Consider the following 21,813-nt stretch of genomic DNA (forward strand, 5'->3'; position numbering starts at 1 on the left):
ACTTTATTTTTTCATGTACTGCCAGGTAGTTTGTAAACAACCACAGCCCCTAGAGAGTGTCTGTTCTTCTTAAACTGCAAAAATCAACAGATCATCCATTAACTTTGAGGAAAAGGGCATACCTTGGTCAGTTAAGGTGTCCTTGGGGTCCCTGCTTGGCATTGTTGCAGGATGTGGCCTTCTGGAGTGTTACTGCCTTGGGATATTGGGTGGTGAAGTCCATAATCAGCAGTATGGACTCGTGACCCTGGGCAGACTTTGGGAGTAGCCCCAGGAGGTCCATGCATACTCACTCAAAGGGCACTCCAGTGATGGGAAGGGGAATGAGTGGCGTTGATTTGGGCTTCTTGGGGGAAGGTGCACCAGCACTGAGGACACCACTGGCAGAAATTGAGGATGCCGTGCCAGGGTAAGCAGTCCCTCAGCTTCTCGAGGGTGTCACAGACACCTAGATGGGCACCTAGTGGGTGGGAGTGAGTTAGGTGCATTAGGAGGTCAATCTTGGAGCAGGGAACCACTAAGGCCCTGTCTACACGGCAACGGATTCAGGTGAATCCAATAAAATTGTTTATCATTTCGGCCTGGCGTCCACACGGCACCGGCGTTTTGGGTGCCCCAAAATGAAATCTTTTGAGAACGGGTTCCAGAGTGGAAAGATCTGGCAACGTCGCCGTTGCGAAGTCGTCTGGATGAGTAGAACGGATTTGTTTACGATGACGTCACAACCACATGTGCTTCACACCGGGTAGAAGTGTAATGAACTCGATGCGAGTTGTCAACAAATCCTATAACTTGGTTCATGAAACGCGCTTACAAAATATTTTCACTGTGAATATTTATTGTGTAATGGTGCAAAGTGAGAGAGAGAGAGAGAGAGAGAGTTAGGGCAGAGTCAATCCCGCCAGCAAAAATAGGGAAAAAAAGGAGCGATCTCACCTCTTCAGATGTTGGTTTAAGTCCTACAATACATTCCTCAAAAAGGGCATAGAAGAACAAATTAATCCATCAACGTGTAGCATTCAATTTATTCCGGACCATTAAAGACGCCGCCTTCCGCATAGAATCATACGTCATCCTCGCCGCCATATTGGATGGGTCAAAGTGGAGAATAAAGATGCCTCATTCATGTGCTGCGTTTAACTGTACCAACAGGTTTGCCATCCAAACGAGATCACATGGGATTACCTTTCACAGGTGAGACTGGAAAAATACTTTTCATTGTATTTGGTCATTATAATGTAATTTTACGAACAGATTTTTCTGACTTTGTGGCTAATATGAAGTCTCGCGCATAATAGTTTATGCGCATGCGTCCTTACTTCTTCTATTGTTCTGGTGTCTCCGAAGGGACCGTCTTACAGCGCCCCTAGAGGTGTGGCATGTGTATTGCATCGTTTTCAGCAAGCGTTGCGTTGCCATATGTACCTGATATTTTACTGATCCGTTGCCCATGTGGACGCGATATTTTTTTAATAACATCTCGTTGCCGTTGTCGTGTGGATGTAGCCTAAGAGACCACATGCTTGCCCTTGGTGCTCCTTGTGGTAATACAGCAGACCTTCCCCTATCAGGAAGTATGAGGTGGGGGAGGATCTGGTCAACTTGTTGGTATTCACCCTTGATCGTTGTGCCTGCCCCAACAGTCTTTCAGCCAATCATCCTCCTTCTGCCCCTGTCCAAAAGTTCTGTTTTTGGCCACCTGGTGATATACAGAGGGAAGTGGGTTAGTGTTGTGGTCTGACTCACCCTTTGCTCTCTGTTAGGGTTGCTGGAGGTGTGGTGAATTAGGACCCAAAAGCAGAACACGCACACAGACAGTAATCCAAGAAGCATAGTAGGTTTAATCCAGAAAAAGGCATGGCGAAAATGTAAACAAAACTTAATTAAGAAACAATAACGAAAATTAGCCCAGGTATAAAAAGAAAACATGAAACTTGACTTGAAAAAAGAGGCAGGCAAAGACATGAAAATCACTAGAGGGAAAAAACATGAAAAAACTCTCGAGGCAAAAAATGGCTAGAGTCTACATACGAGATGTTCTGGCACTGTCTGTGGCTGAGAACGGCGTTTAAAAAGGCAGCGGTGATGATCAGGAAGTGAATGCAGGTGAGCGCTCACTGAACAGGGAAGCAGGCAGGATGGAATTCCCGTCCCGGATTCGGATCGGAGCTGACGTGGAAGATCCGCAAGCTCGTGAGCGGATGTCCGGGGCGCAGCGTGACAGTACCCCCCCTCAATGAGCGCCTCCAGGTGCTTTAGGAAGAGCGTCAGGGTGTTGCCAGTGGAAGTCAGTCATGAGGGTTGGGTCTAAGATGAACCTGGCAGGGACCCACCTTCTCTTCTCCGGACCGTAACCTTCCCAGTCCACTAGGTACTGAAGTCCTCTGCCTCACCGCCGCACCTTCAGCAGCTTTTTGATGGTGTAGGCTTCACTGCCATCTATGAGCCTGGGAGGAGGAGGGGGTTTGAAGGGTGGGGACAAAGAACTGGAGACCAGAAGTTTCAACTGTGATACGTGGAGCGTGGGGTGAATGCGTCGCATGGTGAGTGGTAATGCCAGTTTGACGGAACATGGATTGATTACCTTACTGACGAGGAAGGGTCCTACGTATCTGGGAGCCAGCTTGTGGGAGATGGTTCTGAGAGACAGATGGCGTGTGGAGAGCATGACTCACTGCCCCACCTGGTAGGTGGGCGCCTTAGAGTGACGTTTGTCGGCCTGCCTCTTGGATGCTAGGGTGGAGCGTAGGAGTCTTCTCCGGGCCAACGCCCACGTCCTCCTGCAGCGGCGTATAAAGGTCTGGGCTAAGGATACAGCAACCTCCTCCTCTTGGTTGGGGAAGAGTGGTGGTTGGTAGCCTAGGGAGCACTGGAAGGGCGAGAGACCTGTGGCAGATGAAGGCAGAGTGTTGTGAGCATATTCAACCCAAGGTAGGTACTTACTCCAAGAACCCGCATCCCTGGACGCTATGCACCTGAGTGCCACTTCCAAGTCTTGATTTGTCCGTTCCGCCTGGTTTTTGGTTTGAGGGTGGAATCCTGATGAGAGAGTACAGGAGGCCCCAATGAGTTTGCAGAAGGCCCTCCAGAACTGCACAGTGAATTGAGGACCCCGGTCGGAGACGATGTCAGAGGGGAGTCCGCGTATGCAGAAGATGTGGAGGATGAGTAGTTCGGCAGTTTCTTTAGCTGTGGGAAGCTTGGGCAGAGGGATGAAGTGGACTGACTTAGAGAAACGGTCAATGACTGTGAGAATGCATGTGTTGCCACCTGAGTTGGGGAGTCCTGTGACGAAATCCAAGACAATGTGTGACCAGGGTCGACGAGGAGTCGGGAGGGGTCTCAGCAAGCCGGCAGGGGGCCAATTGGCTGTCTTGTTCTGGGCACACGTGTCGCAGGCTGCCACGAACTCTTGGATGTCTTCCTTGATCGATGGCCACCAGAAGTGGTGTTGAATGAGTGCCAGGGTTCGAGCAGCTCCCGGGTGACAAGCCAACTTGGAGCCATGACCCCACTGCAGCACCTGGGTTTGCACAGAACAGGGAACAAACAGGTGGTTACGTGGTATATCGCTAGAATTACCAGCCCTGCTCCAGGGCCTTCTGCACTAACGTCTCTACCTCAAGTAGGAAGGCCCCCACCAGACAGCATGGAGGGAGGATGGTTTCGGGCATTCTAGACTCCTCCTGGTGGGAAGAGAATATCCTGGACAGGGTGTCAGGTTTGCTGTTCTTGGAGCCTGGGCAGTGGGAGAGCATGAACCGGAATCGAGAGAAGAAGAGAGACCATCAGGCTTGATGTGAGTTGAGACGTTTGGCGGACTTGAGGTATTCTAGATTTTTGTGGTCAGTCCAGACAATGAAGGGGAGATCCGACCCCTCAAGCCAGTGCCTCCACTCCTCCAAGGCTAGCTTGACAGCCAACAGTGCTCTGTCGCCGATGTCATAATTTCATTCAGCGGGGGACAGCCGGTGAGAGAAGAAGGAGCAGGGGTGGACCTTGTTGTCATTGGCCCTCTGGGAGAGAATGGCTCCGACCCTGGACTCGGAAGCGTCGACCTCCACAATGAACTGCTTGCCCGGGTCAGGTATGGTGAGAATGGGTGCTGTGGTGAACTTGCGTTTGAGGATGGAGAAGGCTTTCTCTGCTTCCTCCCCCCACTTGAACGGGCTCTTGATCGAGGTCAATGCCGTGAGAGGTCCGGCCACCATGCTGAAGTCGCGGATAAAGCGCCTGTAGAAATTAGCAAATCCCAGGAAACGCTGGAGCTCTCACCGTGAGGATGGGGTGGACCAGTCAGTGACTGCCTCAAGCTTGAGGGGGTCCATCTGGATCCTCACTGGGGAGATGATGAACCTCAGAAACGAGACAGCGCTCTGATGGAACTCACTTTTTTCTGCCTTGACAAACAGCTTATTCTCTAACAGGCACTGGAGGACCTGCTGGATGTGACCCCGATGTTCTTCCAGGGAGCAGGAGAAGATCAGGATGTCATCCAGGTACACAAAAATGAAGATGTTGAGATAGTCCCTTAAGACGTCGTTCACAAGTGCCTGGAAGACTGCGGGAGCATTGGTCAGGCCGAAGGGGACTACGAGGTACTTGTATTGACCCGTGGCGGTGTTAAAGGCCGTCTTCCACTCGCCTCCTTCCCTGATCCTGACGAGATGGTAAGCATTACATAGATCCAGCTTGGTAAACACTTTGGCTCTCTGGAGTAGTTCAAAGGCTGTGGTCATGAGCAGTAGTGGGTAGCGGTTCTTGACCGTGATGGCGTTGAGACCTCGATAATCAATGCAGGGGCAGAGCGACTTGTCTTTTTTCTCCATGAAGAATCCTGCCCCTGCTGGGAAGGAGGAAGGGTGGATGATCCCAGCTGCCAAGGACTCAGAAATGAACTTCTCCATGGCTTGCCTTTCGACAGGAGAGAGTGAGTAGAGTCATCCTTTGGGTGGCGCCATCACGGGCAGGAGGTCAATTCCACAGTCATAGGGTCGGTGAGGAGGGAGGGACACTGCTCGGGTCTTAGTGAAGACAAGCTTTAGGTCCAGGTATTCTGGAGGCACGTGAGAGAGGTCGGGAAACTCGCTGGCTGGAGGCTCCGGTGGCTTGGCGGGAGGCAGGGTGGAGTTCAGGCAGGAAGCTAGGCAGGACTGGCTCCAGCCTAAGATGGTGTTGTCAGCCCAGTTTAGGTGGGGGTTGTGCTGCATTAACTAAGGTAATCCTAGAACGATGGGTAATTGGGGGTCATTCACGACATGAATTTGGATGGTTTCAGAATGATTACCGGAAATTCTCAGGGTGAGTGGGGCGGTGAGGTGGGTTATGGTGGTCAAGCTGGTGCCATTGAGTGTCAGGACAGTGAGAGAAATGTCAAGAGCGAGTAGCGGGATTCCCAGACACTTGGTGGTGGCAGAGCAGATCAGGTTCCTGTCTGCCCCTGAGTTGACGAGGGCCTGGAGGTGGTGATGCTGGTTGTCGAGGATGATGATGATGACAGGGAGTAATGGTCGATCAACAGGGGGTTGGTTTCGAGCGTTGCCCACCAGGGCCCCTCGATTCACTGGTGGGCTCGTCCTTTTAACGGGCAGGCTCGGCAGATGTGTCCCAGCTGACCGCAGTAGAGGCAGGCCCCTGTGCTCCGCCAGCGCTGTTGTTCTTCAGCTGACACTTGAACCCGGTCTACCTGCATGGGTTCAACGGATGAGGTGGGAGATGGAGAGGAAGTGAAGCTGGGGTGAGTCTTCTCTCTCCTCCGTTACTGGATACGGGCATCGATACGATTGGCGAGGTCCATGAGGCTGAAGAGGTCCAATGGCAGTTCCCGCAATACCAGCTCGTCCTTAATGGCGTCAGACAAGCCATGCAGGAACGCGTCGACCTGGGTGCTCTCATTCCAACCACATGATGCCGCTAACATCCGGAACTCGATGGCGTAGTCTGAGGTAGACCGGGACCCCTGCCGCAGCTCCATGAGTTCTCTTGCCGCCTCCCGGCCGGACAGAAAGCAATCAAAAGTTCACCTCATCTCCTCAGAGAAATCTTTGAAATTGGAGCAGAAATGTGCATTGGCGTCCCAGACCGCTGTTCCCCACTCCCTGGCCTTGCTGGTGAGGAGCGTGATGGTATATGCTACCCGGGAGCGTTCTGTGGGGAAGGCCAGAGGTTGCAGCTCTAGGATTAATGAGCATTGAGACAAGAAAGATCTGCAAGTACCTGGTTCTCCATCGTAGGGTTGAGGTGCTGGGAGTCTTGGCTCGCGGAGAAAGGCAGTAGCAGGAGCTGGAGTCGGAGACAGCTGGGCAGGGGTAGGCACGGCTTGATAATGCTGCATCTGCATGGTGAGGAGGTTGAGTGACACCGTGTCATTCGGACTAAAGAGGAGAAGGACGAGCCAAGTTGTTATCAGCGCTCAGTTCAGAAGCCTGCATCTCTGATGGTATGGGGTTGCATTAGTGCGTGTGGCATGGGCAGCTTACACATCTTGAAAGGCACCATCAATGCTGAAAGGTATATCCAGGTTCTAGAGCAACATATGCTCCCATCCAGACGACGTCTCTTTCAGGGAAGACCTTGCATTTTCCAACATGACAATGCCAAACCACATACTGCATCAATTATAGCATCATGGCTGCGTAGAAGAAGGGTCCGGGTACTGAACTGGCCAGCCTGCAGTCCAGATCTTTCACCCATAGAAAACATTTGGCGCATCATAAAACGGAAGATACAACAAAAAAGATCTAAGACAGTTGAGCAACTAGAATCCTACATTAGACAAGAATGGGTTAACATTCCTATCCCTAAACTTGAGCAACTTGTCTCCTCAGTCCCCAGACGTTTACAGACTGTTGTAAAGAGAAAAGGGGATGTCTCACAGTGGGAAACATGGCCTTGTCCCAACTTTTTTGAGATGTGTTGTTGTCATGAAATTTAAAATCACCTAATTTTTCTCTTTAAATGATACATTTTCTCAGTTTAAACATTTGATATGTCATCTATGTTCTATTCTGAATAAAATATGGAATTTTGAAACTTACACATCATTGCATTCCGTTTTTATTTACAATTTGTACTTTGTCCCAACTTTTTTGGAATCGGGGTTGTAGGTTTAATCCAGAAAAAGGCATGGCGAAAATGTAAACAAAACTTAATGAAGAAACAATAACAAAAATTAGTCCAGGTATAAAAAGAAAATGTGAAACTTGACTTGAAAAACGAGGCAGGCAAAGACATGAAAATCACTAGAGGGAAAAAACATGAAAAAACTCTCGAGGCAAAAAATGGCTAGAATCTACATATGAGACGTTCTGGCTCTGTTTATGGCTGAGAATGGCATTTAAAAAGGCAGCGGTGATGATCAGGAAGTGAATGCAGGTGAGCGCTTGCTGAATGGGGAAGCAGGCAGGATGGAATTCCCGTCCCGGATCTGGATCGGAGCTGACGTGGAAGATCTGCAAGCTCTGGAGCGGATGTCCGGGGCGGAGGGTGACAGCTCCCATCCTTCTTCTCCTAGGCCAGGTAGGCTGGATGGGCTTGGGCCAGGCCATGCCAGGATCTCCTCATCCATCTTTGGCCCCTCTTTTCCCTCAAGACTGCTGGAAGCTCTGCAGGGAACCCTGGGCCAGTCTTTCCCTACAAAGTGAGGCACAAATAGTTCAGGCACCAACCCAATCAATAAAGACCACTCACCTATCTGGTACCCATCTTGGAGCTCTTGGACATCCCCATGCATGTAGGAGACCGAAGCTGGGAAGGACTGAAGAGCAGGCCAATGTGATGGTACTTCCAAAAGCTAGAAGGGCCAGAACATTGTATTCGGAGCTCAGGACTGGGGATGGATGGCACAGCCCACTACCCAGGGCTTGCCAGGGCTTGTTGGCTCGGGGACTGGGCAGGTGGTCTGACTCAGTGGGTATGGGCCCCTCCAGAAGCATGGCTTCCATGGTTTCTGTCTCAATGGGGGCTATGGAAAAGCTCTCTTCTCTCTCCTCTACTTATTGATAGTGAGGCAAGGGTGCACTACACTGTAAAAAATGCTTTGTTGTCTCGTCTCATCTCGTCTTCATCCGCTTATCCGGGGCCGGGTCGCGGAGGCAGCAGTCTGCGCATGGAAGCCCAAACTTCCCTCTCCCCAGACACCTCAGCCAGCTCCTTGGGAAGAACACCGAGGCGTTCCCAGGCCAGCCGAGAGACATAGTCCCTCCAGCATGTCCTGGGTCTTCCCCGGGGCCTCCTCCTGGGGGGACATGCCTGGAACACCTCCCCAGGGAGGCATCCAGGAGGCATCCGAAAGAGCTGCCCAAGCCACCTCAGCTGATTCCTCTCGATGTGGAGGAGCAGCGGCTCTACTCTGAGCTCCTCCCGAGTGACTGTGCTTCTCACCCTATCTCTCTTTTTTTTGACATATATGTTTATTGATTTCACATATAAAAAGTACAATTGACATTGAAAGCTTCATTTTCCATTTTTTTTCTTCAAATAAACCCTTTCATTCCCCACCCTCCACATACAATACAATGTGCATATAACAATGTAGCTAAACAAGCTACCTTCAGAGATGCATATAGGTATGTCCTTTGCACTATCAATTAAGATGTAATTATGAAGAAGAGAAAAAAAACCCAACATATATACATTATTTAACTGAGCACATATGAAAATTATAGAACAACAACAACACCAAAAATAAAACAACAAAAAAAAACCCAGTAGAAAAGTCGGTTAGGGAGTAAGATAGCAAGGTCAAATTGTTTTAGCAATGCTTAAAGATCTTCAAGTGTTTTTAATTTATTTACAGTAAATCCTCTAATACTGGCCTGTATTCCATTACTGGCCGGGACTCTAATATTGGCCGGTCTCGCTGTCGGAGGAGGTAAATAATGGCCGGACTCTAATACAGGCCGGGGCTATAACCAACGATGTTTCTGAGATCATAGTGGCCTTACACAATCGTTCCGATCTGAAAGACAATTGTGATCAGTGGCGCCGCCAGGCGTATGGCCGTACGCACTAGGCGTACCTTGGGGAGAGAGATATTTTTTTTTAATTATAATTGTTACCTGAATGCTTTGGCAATGCAACATAATTTGAGAGAGAGAGAGAGAGAGAGAGACGTGTGTGTGCCGGCGCATTTGTGTGCTTCAGGAGTGGGCGGGGTGTGCGTGACCAAGAAAGCTCAATGGTCAATGCAGATATACTTTTCTTGCACCACTGAGATTCTCTCCAGTTTTGAGAAACGGAGACAGACAATCGTCAGTAGTCAGAGCTTGTGCGAGAATTTATTGAGAAGCGAGTCAAAAATGAGTAAACGAACCCTGAAACAAACGAGCTTGTTTCAGACTTTTACGAAAAAGTCCAAAAGCAGTGATCCAGGGGTGTCATCTGCTTGCCAGTCCTCTCCAGTATCAGCTAGTAACACGGCACCGGCAGCTTCCACTCCTCCGCAACCTAGCAGCAGTACGCTGCAGCTGGATGCTAGCTCAGTTCCTTTGAGGGAATTGCCTTCATCTACCTCTGAGTTTGAAACTAGCCATACATCCAGTGAATTTCATATAAGAACACCTACATCTCCCCATGTCCCTTACGATCAGAAGTAGATCCACCTTGCTGACAAATGAGCCATCAGATAGCTTTACTAATGAGCCACGAGTCAGCCCGCTATCACTGACATCAGATTTATCAGACATAGGTAAACTTCAACCAGATGCCTTAAAATGTGCACCGGACTCTGTAAAGCTCAATGTCCTACAGAACCGCTTCAAACCAGACAGAGGGTGGGTGGCTCCTTCTACTCTGATTTTCGGTAAACTCAGAAAAATACCCGAGGAGTTTTTCAACGAGTCTATGTACCCCACGTTGCGCTACAGTGTGTGTCAGAGTCGTGCGTGCGGTAGTGCTGAGCAAGTTCACTAGATTCTAATCGAGGCTATAAAGAGTTTATTGTTTATTGTCGTGTGTAGTTCACATATGTTGTTCAAATATCAGCCTGTGTTCATGGAAGGCTATTGTTCAATTTCAAGTTAAAGTTCTATCGTTGTTTTGTGTATAAGCCTATAGATCGACTCTTCATAGAAACTGCAGCACGCAAGCGTTTTTTTTTTTTTTTGGGGGGGGGGGGGGGGGATTACACCGCTAGTGCGTACCTTACAGTTCAACCCTGCAGGCGCCCCTGATTGTGATTACCGGTAGGTCTGGTGGTAACCAGGCAACCAAGCATCAACTTGACAAATAGACACAAAATCTCGTTTTTATTCATTCCACTGGTAGTCTGTTTTGCTCAAATAGAAATAGAGGCCTGCCTCTAATTCTGGCCTCCTTCCAATAATGGCCTGGACCAAGATGCACTTGAGTGAAATAAAGGCCCCGGCCTATATTAGAGGATTTACGGTATGTATTCTAGTGCTGAGTTCCAGGTTAACTCAAATTTCTCAGGAGCCCCTCTTAAATTGTATTTGATTTTTTCCAGACTAAGAAACATCATGAGGTCTTTAAGCCATGTGGATGCTGTAGGGGCAAGCGGTGATTTCCAGCCCAGTAATATTCTTCTCCTCGCAAGTAGGGATGTAAAAGTAATGACGTTCTTTGCCCACTTTGTGAACTTCTCATGATTTGGTATTATCCCAAAGACACCAATTTCTACACTTGGTAGCAATGTGAAATTGAGAAATTTGGACATATGATGGAAAATATTAGTCCAATAATCATGGAGACAAGGACAAGACCAAAACATGTGTGTCATGTTAGCTGGAGATAAATTGCATCTATTACATGTATCTTTGATATTGGAATATACAGTTGTGTTCAAAATAATAGCAGTCCAACATGACTAACCAGATCAATCACTGCTTTTGGTAGAAATTATATTACTACATGGCAAATAATTTACCAGTAGGTGTAGAAAAGTCGTAGAAAACCAACAGACCCAACATTCATGATATGCATGTTCCTGAGTCTGTGTAATTGAATAATTAAGTGAAAGGGGCGTGTTCAAAATAATAGCAGTGTGGAGTTCAATTAGTGAGGTCATTCAGTCTGTGAAAAAACAGGTGTCAGTCAGGTGGCACTAATTTAAGGATGAAGCCAGCACATGTTGTACATCCATTTCTCTCTGAAAACCTGAGAAAAATGGGTCGTTCCAGACATTGTTCAGAAGAACAGCGTGTTTTGATTAAAACGTTGATTGGAGAGGGGAAAACGCATAAAGAAGTGCAGAAAATGATAGGCTGCTGGGCTAAAATGATCTCCAGTGCTTTAAAATGGACAGCAAAACCAGAGAGATGTGGAAGAAAATGGAAGACTACCATTCGAATGGATCGAAGAATAGCCAGAATGGCAAAGACTCAGCCAATGATCAGCTCCAGGGTGATGAAAGACAGTCTGAAGTTACCTGTGAGTACTGTGACAATTAGAAGACGCCTGTGTGAAGCTAATCTATCGGCAAGAAGCCCCCGCAAAGTCCGAGTGTTAAAAAAAAGACGTGCTGAAGAGGATACAATTTGCCAAAGAACACATTGACTGGCCTAAAGAGAAATGGAGAAACATTTTGTGGACTGATGAAAGTAAGATTGTTCTTTTTGGGTCCAAGGGCCACAGACAATTTGTCAGACGACCCCCAGACAGTGAATTCAAGCCACAGTACACTCTGAAGACAGTGAAGCATGGTGGTGCAAGCATCATGATATGGGGATGTTTCTCTTATGCTGCTTTTCCACTACAAACGCGGCTGAGTCGGGCTGAGCCGTGCCGTGCTGAGTCGGGCTGAGCGGGGCTGTTGGAGTTGCATTTAGACTACAACCGCGCTGAACCGTGCTGGCTGGAAGTGGGTGGACACATTGGGTGGAGTTAGCGAAAGTGGGTGGACGTCAGGTGATGTCGTTAAGCAGCGCAAACAGTGACATCAGTGAGCTTTTAAGCGGTAGTCTCACGACCCGAATAGTAAACAATAAACATGGAGGACATGGAGTCGTTAGTGTTGCTGGTCTTGGTGCTGTGGCTTGTTGTCACCGACAACGCGGACAGATACTGGCAAGAGCGTATAGATGAGGCAAGGCGCATAAGGCTTCAGAAATTCTCGTAATTCGTAATTCTCCTTCTTCCGGGTTTACGGTGTTTACAGATCGCGTGCTCGCGGGGAGTGTGTGGGCATGTGAGGACACTCCTCCTCACCAATCAGTGCACAGGGAAGTGTCTGCTGACGCCCCCAGCCTCACTCGGCTCGCTTTGGCTCGCTTCAGCCCCACTCCAAAACCGTGCGAGTTTTAGGGGCTAAGCAGGGCTGAAGCGAGCTGAGTCGTGCTGGTTTTTGGTAGTCGAAACGCGAGCCGTGTCGGGCTGAAGTGAGCTGAAGCGAGCTGAAGTGAGCTGAAAAAGCGTAGTAGAAAAGGGCCATTACTATGGTGTCGGGCCTATTTATTGCATACCAGGGATCATGGATCAGTTTGCATATATCAGAATACTTGAAGAGGTCATGTTGCCTTATGCTGAAGAGGAAATGCCCTTGAAATGGGTGTTGCAAAAAGACAACGACCCCAAACACACCAGTAAGCGAGCAGCATCAGGGTTCAAGACCAACAAAATTAAAGTCATGGAGTGGCCATCCCAATCCCCGGACCTTAAAGGAATAGTTTGGGATTTTTGACATGAATCTGTATGGCATCCCCATCAATAGTGTCGTGCAAACACACTGACTTACCCCTGACAGCATCCTGTGAGTCCAGTTCTTGTCCAATTTTGGTCCAGACGAAAGTAGTCCGGCAAGTTTGTTGGGGTCACGAAAGTAAAATGTTTTTCGTCTCAAAACAGTATGTGTTCAAAAGAGTGATATATTTGCATCACAAAACCGTTGCCAAATAAAAAGTCAGACCTCGAAATCGCTTGGCACTATTTTCTCTCCCTCGGTATCACTGCGCGCTGTCATGTTGACATCTGCGCAGGAATCAACACCTTTCCCATTGTTTGGCAGTGATTAGGAGTTCAGATCAGCGGCGCTAACAAGCTAATTTGAGAGCAAGAACAGCGACAAATTTATCACCTTCTATAACCTATACAATAATATATTTGTGAAAATGGTGCGCACTTGCGACTATCCAGGCTGTAGCAACAAAGATGTGGCTGAATCTCCGCACACATTTCACCGTCGTAGTCAGACATGTTGTCGCTAACTTTGCTAGCAGTAAACAATGTAGTGATGTGTCGGTCGCGAACGATCCGGTTCAAAGAGCCGGCTCTTTGAAGTGAACGATGGGAGCCGGCTCTTCGGTGGGAGCCGAGTTGGGGAACCGAATCAGTTTTTTGTCCTTAGGTGCCTCAGAGAGAGAGAGAGAGAGAGAGAAAGAGAGAGAGTTCAGCTCAGCTGAAGGATGATTGTCTATTTGACAACCATGATCATTGTTTTGTTGCCGTGAATTCCTAAAGCTCATGATATAAATTGTCGCTCATAAATTGACAGGGTTCAGTCGGCAACCGCCTTGGCATGGCCAGATTAATCTGCGGTATACAACGAGACAGCAGTCATTATAACAGGAGCATATTTGCTGTTCCAGCGGCTTCTCATTACTGGTGGAGCAGAGTGCGGCACTTTTTTCTCTTTTTACATGCGCTCAAGGTGCCACATATTTTGTTGCACATTGTTCTGTGTTTGTTAAAATAATTTCCAACTTTGCTTCATAGTTTCTTAGGCCTGATTTATACTTCATAATTTATTTTGTGGCATTTTGTTCAAGGTCGAGTGTGAAATAAAGCCATAAAGGATAAACAGTTGATGTCTTCTGTGTATTTTATATTGGTAATATAACACAGTTTTGCATTATGTTTGTGAGAAAATAATTTATTAATTGGTAAGTAAGTTTTATTTCTATAGCTAGAACATTGTTACACTGCTATACTTTACAAAGCTTTACAATGGCTACAAAAACTAAAAAATAAAATGGAAAGGAGATATAGAATCTGAGTTGATGTTTTTCAGGAAATTATCAATTGCTATAGAAATCATAGACTTAAATGAATTGTCATTAAGTAGTGCACTACTCAACCTCCGGGGGGGCGTGTTTTTTGTAAGAGTTTGAAAGAAAGATCAAGGAGCAGTGGTGCATGATCTGATATGACTATGGCTGTGTATTCTGTGTGAGTAACAGCTGGGAGGAAATTGCTGTCAATAAAGAAGTAATCTATTCGTGAAAAACTTATATGAACCGGGGAATAAAATGAAAATTGTTTTTTATCAGGGTTGAGGAAGCACCATGGGTCCACACCTCCTATTTGGTCTGTGAAAATTGAAAAGGCTTTGGCCATTTTAGAAGGGGAACACTGCCTAGTGGAAGACCTGTCCAGTGATGGATCTATTGCACAGTTAAAGTCACCTCCCAAAATAACTTGATGACTGTTTAAATCTGGAAGAGCTGACATCACCTTTGAAACAAATGCTTCATCATCCCAATTGGGTGTGTATAAATTAACAAGAGTAACTGCAACATTATGAAGAGAACCTGTAACTATAAGGAATCGGCCTTGACTGTCGGTTATTATATTAGTTGGGCTGAACTGAACTTTTTTATGGAACAGAATAGCTACACCTCATGCTTTGTTACTGAAATTGGAATGAAAACACTGACCCACCCATGAAGCTCTCAATCTGTGGTTATCCTTAGTAATTAGATGGGTCTCCTGTAGAAAGGCTATATCCGTTTAAAAATGTTTTAAATGGGGGGCGTCGTGGCTCAGGTGGATAAGGCGCCATACCATAAATCCGGGGACCCGGGTTCGATTCCGACCTGAGGTCATTTCCCGATCCCTCCCCGTCTCTCTCCCGCTCATTTCCTGTCTCTACACTGTCCTATCCAATAAAGGTGGAAAAAGCCCAAAAAAAATCTTTAAAAAAAAGTTTTAAATGAGATAATATTCTACCCCTCTTAACTGGGCTGTTCAGCCCTTTAATGTTGCAGGATGCAAACCTCAAGTTTGCTCCTGAGCCTTTGGTGATGTTAGCCATACCCAGTGGTCAGACGTGTGTAAAATAGCAGTGTTTGGCCATGACTAGATATTGATAGGGGGAGGGGGATGGAACGAGTGAAAAGGGACAAAATAAACACATAGAAAAGAAAATGGACATAAAGCAAAAACATCTCAAGAAATGTAGTGAGGACATACCCACCCATAGCCCACCCAGTCACCCACCTCCACCCACCCACCCCTCTCATAAAACAACCCCACACACTCTCAGAATGGAGAGTGTATAACATTCCTAAGCATGTTCTCAGAACTAGAACTAGCTGCAGGATTAAACAAAACGTACTTCCAGAGGGCATTACTCACTTTTCTTCTACTTGTATGTTCCAGGGGGCTCCAAATAGTAATAGTAAATTAATAACCATGATAATACTACTACTACTACTACTACTACTAATAATAATAATAATAATAATAATAATAATAATAATTCTGTGCTGAAATCGTAAATAGGCTACTGAACTGTCAGTTCACTTTATTATGGACAAAAACAAAACAAACGAAAGAAAAATTAAATAAAGTAAGCTTACAATAGGTTAAATTAAAATGGGACTCAATCACGCATGAAAATGCAGTTACATTATCAATCCAGAGACCAAGTAACCTGTAATAAGACGCGACTTACATAGCCTACCAGAGAATATAGGCTATAACTTTGCTAAGGTTAAACATCTTGGCATGAGACCAACCTTGTCGTCTTCATCATAGCCTAGGCTACTAATCAGGGATGTTGATGTGCTGGTCATAAAAGTCCTTGGCTTCTTGTGGTGTGTCGAAAAAATAGTCCTGGTCTTGGAATGAAACGTAAAGTCAGGCGGGATGGCGCAGATGAAACCTGACTCCTTTCCGATACAGTGAGGTCTTGATTCCGTTGAATGATGCTCGTTGTTTGGCCAGTTCAGCACTCATATCTGGGTAGATTCTCAGCTCTGATTCGCGGTAGGTAATCTGATGATTCCTGGCCCATCTCAGCATTTTCTCCTTCTCTTGAAAATGGAGGAACTTGACAATAAATGCCCTGGGCTTCTCTGTATTGCCTGAATCCTCTGATCTGTGGAAGGCGCGGTGCGCTCTTTCTATCTCCGGGGGACTGCTAAAGACATCAGAGCCCGTCACCTCCATTAGCAGCTCCGACACGAACTTAGCTGGGTGTCGGCCCTTTTCACAGCCTTCAGGCACGTTGATTATCCTCAAATTCGAACGCCTAGACCTATTTTCGAGATCGTCAACTTTATCCTGTAGTTTGCTACACCGTTTTTGAAGAGTTTTAATGGCAGCCTCCATCTCCGCGATTTTTTCAAAGTTCTCCCCAGCCAAAGCTTCTGTTTGAGTGAGGCGGCCATTAAAAGATGACACTTGTTGTCCGAGCAAACCAACTGATGATTTGAGAGATTCTGTTGACTCTTTGATTAAAGCAGCCACGTCAGTCTTGAAACTTTCTCGCTGATCATTAAGTAGAGTTTCAAGGTGATTTTTGGTAATCGGGCTGTCGTCAGGTTTATCAGTCCATCTCACTTCTTTGGCCATACAGTATTAGCTAACTTAGCCAAAACACAAGCTTGCTGTCCTTGACAGTTCCTTCTGCTCATGAAGCCTGTTTAATGAACTGCTGTTCGACTCAAATGAGTCAGAAGTGTCCCGCGTTAGGTTATCCAAACGTAAACCAAAGAATAAAATGAGAAAAGTTTGGTTATTCAGCTTTGTTGTATGAAAGTTAACTGGAGCCCCCTTTCACACGTCTGCTCGCTAACTCGTCATGCCGGAAGTCCCACCCTATCTCTAAGGGAGCACCCAGCCACCCTGCGAAGGAAACTCATTTCGGCCGCTTGTATCTGCGATCTTGTTCTTTCGGTCATTACCCAAAGGTCATGACCATAGGTGAGAGTCAGAACGTAGATCGACCGGTAAATCGAGAGCTTCACCTTTTGGCTCGGCTCCTTCTTCACCATGATGGACTGGTAAAGCGACCGCATCACTGCGGACCACATCACTACCGATCCGCCTGTCGATCTCATGCTCTATCCTTCCCTCACTTGTGAACAAGATCCCAAGATACTTAAACTCCTCCACTTGAGGCAGGACTTCTCCACCAACCTGGAAAGGGCAAGCCACCCTTTTCCGGTCGAGAACCATGGCCTCAGACTTGGAGTTGCTGATTCTCATCCCAGCCGCGTCACACTCGACTGCAAACCGCCCCAGTGTATGCCGAAGGTCCTGGTTTTAAGAAGCCAATAGGACAACATCATCCGCAAAAAGCAGAGATGAAATCCTGTGGTTCCCAAACAGGATTCCTTCCGGCCCCTGGCTGCGCCTAGAAATTCTGTCCATAAAAATTATGAACAGAACCGGTGACAAAGGGCAGCCCTGCCAGAGTCCAACATGCACTAGGAACAGGTCTGACTTACTGCCGGCAATGCGAACGAGACTCCTGCTCCATTCGTACAGGGACTGGAGAGTCCTTGGCAAAGAGCACTGAACCCCATACTCCTGAAGCACCCCCCACAGAATACCATGAGGGACACGGTCGAATGCCTTCTCCCGATCCACAAAGCACATGTGGACTGGTTGGGCAAACTCCCATGAACCCTCGAGCACCCTATGAAGGGTATAGAGCTGGTCCAGTATTCCATGACCAGGACGAAAACTGCATTGTTCCTCCTGGATCCGAGGTTCGACTATTGGCCAAATTCTCCTCTCCAGTACCCTGGAGTAAACCTTCCCTGGGAGGCTGAGAAGTGTGATTCCCCTATAATTGGAGCACACTCTCCGGTCCCCTTTCTTAAAAAGAGGGACCACCACCCTGGTCTGCCACTCCAGAGGCACTGTCCCCGACCGCCATGCAATGTTGCAGAGGTGTGTCAGCCAAGACAGCCCCACAACATCCAGAGACTTGAGATACTCAGGGCAGATCTCATCCACCCCCGGTGCCTTGCCACCGAACAGCTTGCAAACCACCTCAGTGACTTCGGCTTGGGTAATAGACGAGTCCACCTCTGAGTCATCAGCCTCCGCTTCCTCAATGGAAGACATGATGGTGGGATTGAGGAGATCCTCAAAGTATTCCTTCCACCACCCGACAATGTCCCCAATCGAGGTCAACAGCTCCCCACCCGCACTGTAAACAGTGTTGGCAGAGTACTGCTTTCCCCTCCTGAGGCGCCGGATGGTTTGCCAGAATTTCTTTGAGGCCGACCAATAGTCCTCCTCCATGGCCTCACCGAACTCCTCCCAGTTCCGAGTTTTTGCCTCTACAACTGCCCAAGCTGTGGCATGCCTGGCCTGCTGATACCCGTGAGCTGCCTCAGGAGTCCCGGAGGCCAACATGGCCCGATAGGACTCCTTCTTCAGCTTGACAGCATCCCTTACTTCTGGTGTCCACCACCGGGTTCGGGGATTGCCGCCACGACAGGCACCGGAGACCTTGCGGCCACAGCTCCGAACAGCCGCATCTACAATGGAGGTAGAGAACATGGTCCACTCAGACTCAATGTCCCCCGCCTCCCTTGGAAGCTGGGAGAAGCTCTCCCGGAGGTGGGAGTTAAAGACCTCCCCAACAGAGTGCTCGACCAGACATTCCCAGCAGACCCTCACCATATGTTTGGGCCTGCCAGGTCTGTCCGGCTTCCTCCTCCGCCAGTGGATCCAACTCACCACCAGGTGGTGATCAGTTGACAGCTCAGCCCCTCTCTTCACCCGAGTGTCCAAGACATAGGGCCGGAGATCAGATGAAACGACAACAAAGTCGATCATTGACCTCCGACCTAAGGTGTCCTGGTGCCACGTGCACTTATGGACACCCCTATGCTCAAACATGGTGTTCGTTATGGACAAACCGTGACTAGCACAAAAGTCCAATAACAAAACACCACTCGTGTTCAGATCGGGGAGGCCGTTCCTCCCAATCACGCCCCTCCAGGTGTCACTGTCGTCGCCCACGTGAGTGTTGAAGTCCCCCAGTAGAACAATGGAGTCCCCAGTCTGAACACCTCTCAGTACCTCTCCCAGGGACTCCAAGAAGTCCGGATACTCTATACTGCTATTCGGCCCGTAGGCACAAACTACAGCAAGAGCCCTCTCCCTGATCCAAAGGTGCAGAGAGGCGACCCTCTCGTTCACTGGGGTAAATTCCAACACATGGCGGCTGAGCTGGGGAGCTATAAGCAAGCCCACACCAGCCTGCCGCCGCTCACCGTGGGCGACTCCAGAGAAGTGGAGAGTCCAGCCCCTCTCGAGGAGCTGGGTTCCAGAGCCCAAGCTGTGTGTGGAGGTGAGCCCGACTATCTCTAGCCGGTACCACTCAACCTCCCGCACAAGCTCAGGCTCTTTCCCCCCCAGCGAAGTGACATTCCATGTCCCAACAGCTAGCCACTGTGTTCGGGGATCAGGTCGTCAAGGCCCCTGCCTTCGACTGCCACCCAATCCACACTGCACCGGCCCCCTACGACTACCTCTATGGGTGGTGAACCCACAGAAGGTCGGGCCCACGTCACCGCTTCAGGCTGAGCCTGGCCTGGCCCCGTGGGCAAAGGCCCGGCCACCAGGTGCTCGCATATGAGCCCCAACCTTGGGCCTGGCTCCAGGATGGGGCCCCGGCTGCACCATACCGGGCAATGTCACGGTCCTTGTTCTTTTAATATCAGTAAGGGGTTTGGTGAACCGCTCTTGGTCTGCCCTGTCACCTAGGACCTGTCTGCCTTGGGAGACCCTAACAGGGGCGTAATGCCCCCAACAACATAGCTCCTAGGATCATTCAAGCACACAAACCCCTCCACCACAATAAGGTGGCAGTTCTAGGAGAGGAAGATTTGTTGATTTAACTTAAAAAAAAAAGTTAGTGCAAGGGCTGCCTTAAAATTTAGAGTTCATTGAAATTCACATAGTAAGTTAAATTGTTGTGAACTTACTATATTAATTTTAGTGAACTCAAAATTTTATGGCAGCCCTTGCAATAACTTTTTTAAATTAAATCAAATAATTTTTTACAGTGTATAGTACACAGCATTTCTTTGGAGGTTCCTTGGGGAGAAAAGACCTCAGGAACCTGTCCAAGGCCACCTGGTCAGTTACTTGGGTCTCTGACAACTGCCCTGGTTGTAGCCATCTTTTGGCCTTGCACAGTAGAGAGTCCATCTGGCTTCTGGCCCTGGCTTTATAGACCCACTTCTTGTGCCAATTCTTAGGTTACCAAATGCTGCTGCAGGTGAGTTTCAAGGAGATGCTTTTATCATGAGATCTATGGTGTGGGAGGGGTCTGGGTCTGTGTTCATGCCTGCATTCTCCACCAGTGTAGTGTCTAGCTTCAGTGACAGGAAGAACACAGATACAGAGGCAGGTTGAGCATGGTGGCCATCACTATGGGCTGGGCAGCGTGGTGCGGGCTGGCAGCAAGGTGCAGCAACATGAACATAAAAAACACCAAACAGACCAAGCGCAAAGGTGATAAACTGGACCCAAAAGTGATACAAATGGTTTTGGGAGCCACTGATGGAAAAATTGCTGTCTGAAATATAAAACTAATGTATTTTTGTCACCAAAATATCTGTCAAAATAAAACTAATTGGAATTTAACCCTGTGTGTGCGTGTGTGTGTTGTTCAGGCTCTTGGTGTGTTAAACTCATCAGATCGCAGCGTTCTGAAGCGTCGCATTAAAGACATACATGCTGCAGCGGAAAAGGAAAGGAAAGCTCTGGACAAACTGGAAAAACAGAGAGAGAAGCAGCGGAAGAAAGACCAGGAGCAGAGGAGGAGTTAAACATGGAGGCAAAATGGGGCTGCGTCCCAAACACCCCCAGAATTTCATCATCACTTAGTGTTCTTATTCAAACATTGGCCATTTTGAGAAAGTCCTTGAGCAGACTTTGCCCATTTTAGTAAGACTTCCTGATAGAAAGGTGTGAGTGATTAATACCCATAATGTACTGGTAGCATGTGTCAGGTTTAGCAGTGAAAATGGCGGTGAGCTGGTTTAATACCCACAGTGTGTAAAGTTCACTAAATCATCTTTTACATAGAACTTGAGATCAGAAGTGTTTAGCAGTCATCTCACAGGTTTTGGTTAAGCATGCTAATTCGTGTTTAATGCTAATCTTGTATGCTAACTGCTGATTAGCATTTGATTATGCATTTCCTGAGCAAAATAAAATCTGATAATCCACCATTAGGAACATCACATCCCATTAATCTACCATGACAGACCAACAGAAACACTTTAGGATCCAGTGGAAATTTCTGATGGTTTCTCATGATCAAAGGTGTTAAATATCAGGGGCTGATTTAAACAGCTAGCCTACAGAGCCACCTGTACCTGGTTCTGAAGGAGTTTTATTGCATCTAAACACAGAGCTAGATCTCAAAAAAGTTCCTTTGTCAAGCTTTATCTGAGTGTGCTAATCTTGTATGCTAAATGCTAATTAGTGATTAGCCAATTAGCTCGCTGTGATTTCATATTCTATTATTATGACTTTACCTGTGTGTTGCTACCTGCGTGTGCTTGCTAATCAGCTGCGTTTTAGTTCGATAGTAGATTAGCGGATTCTATGTGTTCTGGAATTTTCCTTGTTACTTAAAATGGCTAATGCTGATAAGAAACTGTAGTGCAAAGTCACAATTAGTGATGCTCATTTGTGATTTGTCACAAATCATTTTAAGTTTTAGTGGCAACACTTGGACACATCCCTCCTTTGCCCAGTGATGTGGGATTCTTTTTGTCATTTTGCAGCACATGTTGCATTTTTATCTTTACATTGTTATGCCTTATGTATTATATGTGATATATTAGACTTATCCGTTAGCTTAGTAACAGAGTCACA

At 47.5% G+C, this 21,813-nt stretch overlaps 1 protein-coding gene across 1 annotated transcript in view; it reads left to right on the top strand.

Annotated features, from left to right (window-relative positions):
- Positions 1 to 21,218, top strand: part of LOC132901018 (sterile alpha motif domain-containing protein 14-like) — a 72,655-nt gene extending 51,437 nt beyond the window's left edge. The window contains exon 9 of the mRNA XM_060943432.1: positions 20,601 to 21,218. Within this exon, the coding sequence (XP_060799415.1) occupies positions 20,601 to 20,756 (156 nt within the window). The 3' untranslated portion in view covers positions 20,757 to 21,218. The remainder of the gene's footprint in view (positions 1 to 20,600) is intronic.
- The last annotated feature ends 595 nt before the right edge of the window (positions 21,219 to 21,813 follow it).

The sequence above is a fragment of the Neoarius graeffei genome, chromosome 16, assembly GCF_027579695.1.
Source record: "Neoarius graeffei isolate fNeoGra1 chromosome 16, fNeoGra1.pri, whole genome shotgun sequence".
NCBI lineage: Eukaryota > Metazoa > Chordata > Actinopteri > Siluriformes > Ariidae > Neoarius > Neoarius graeffei.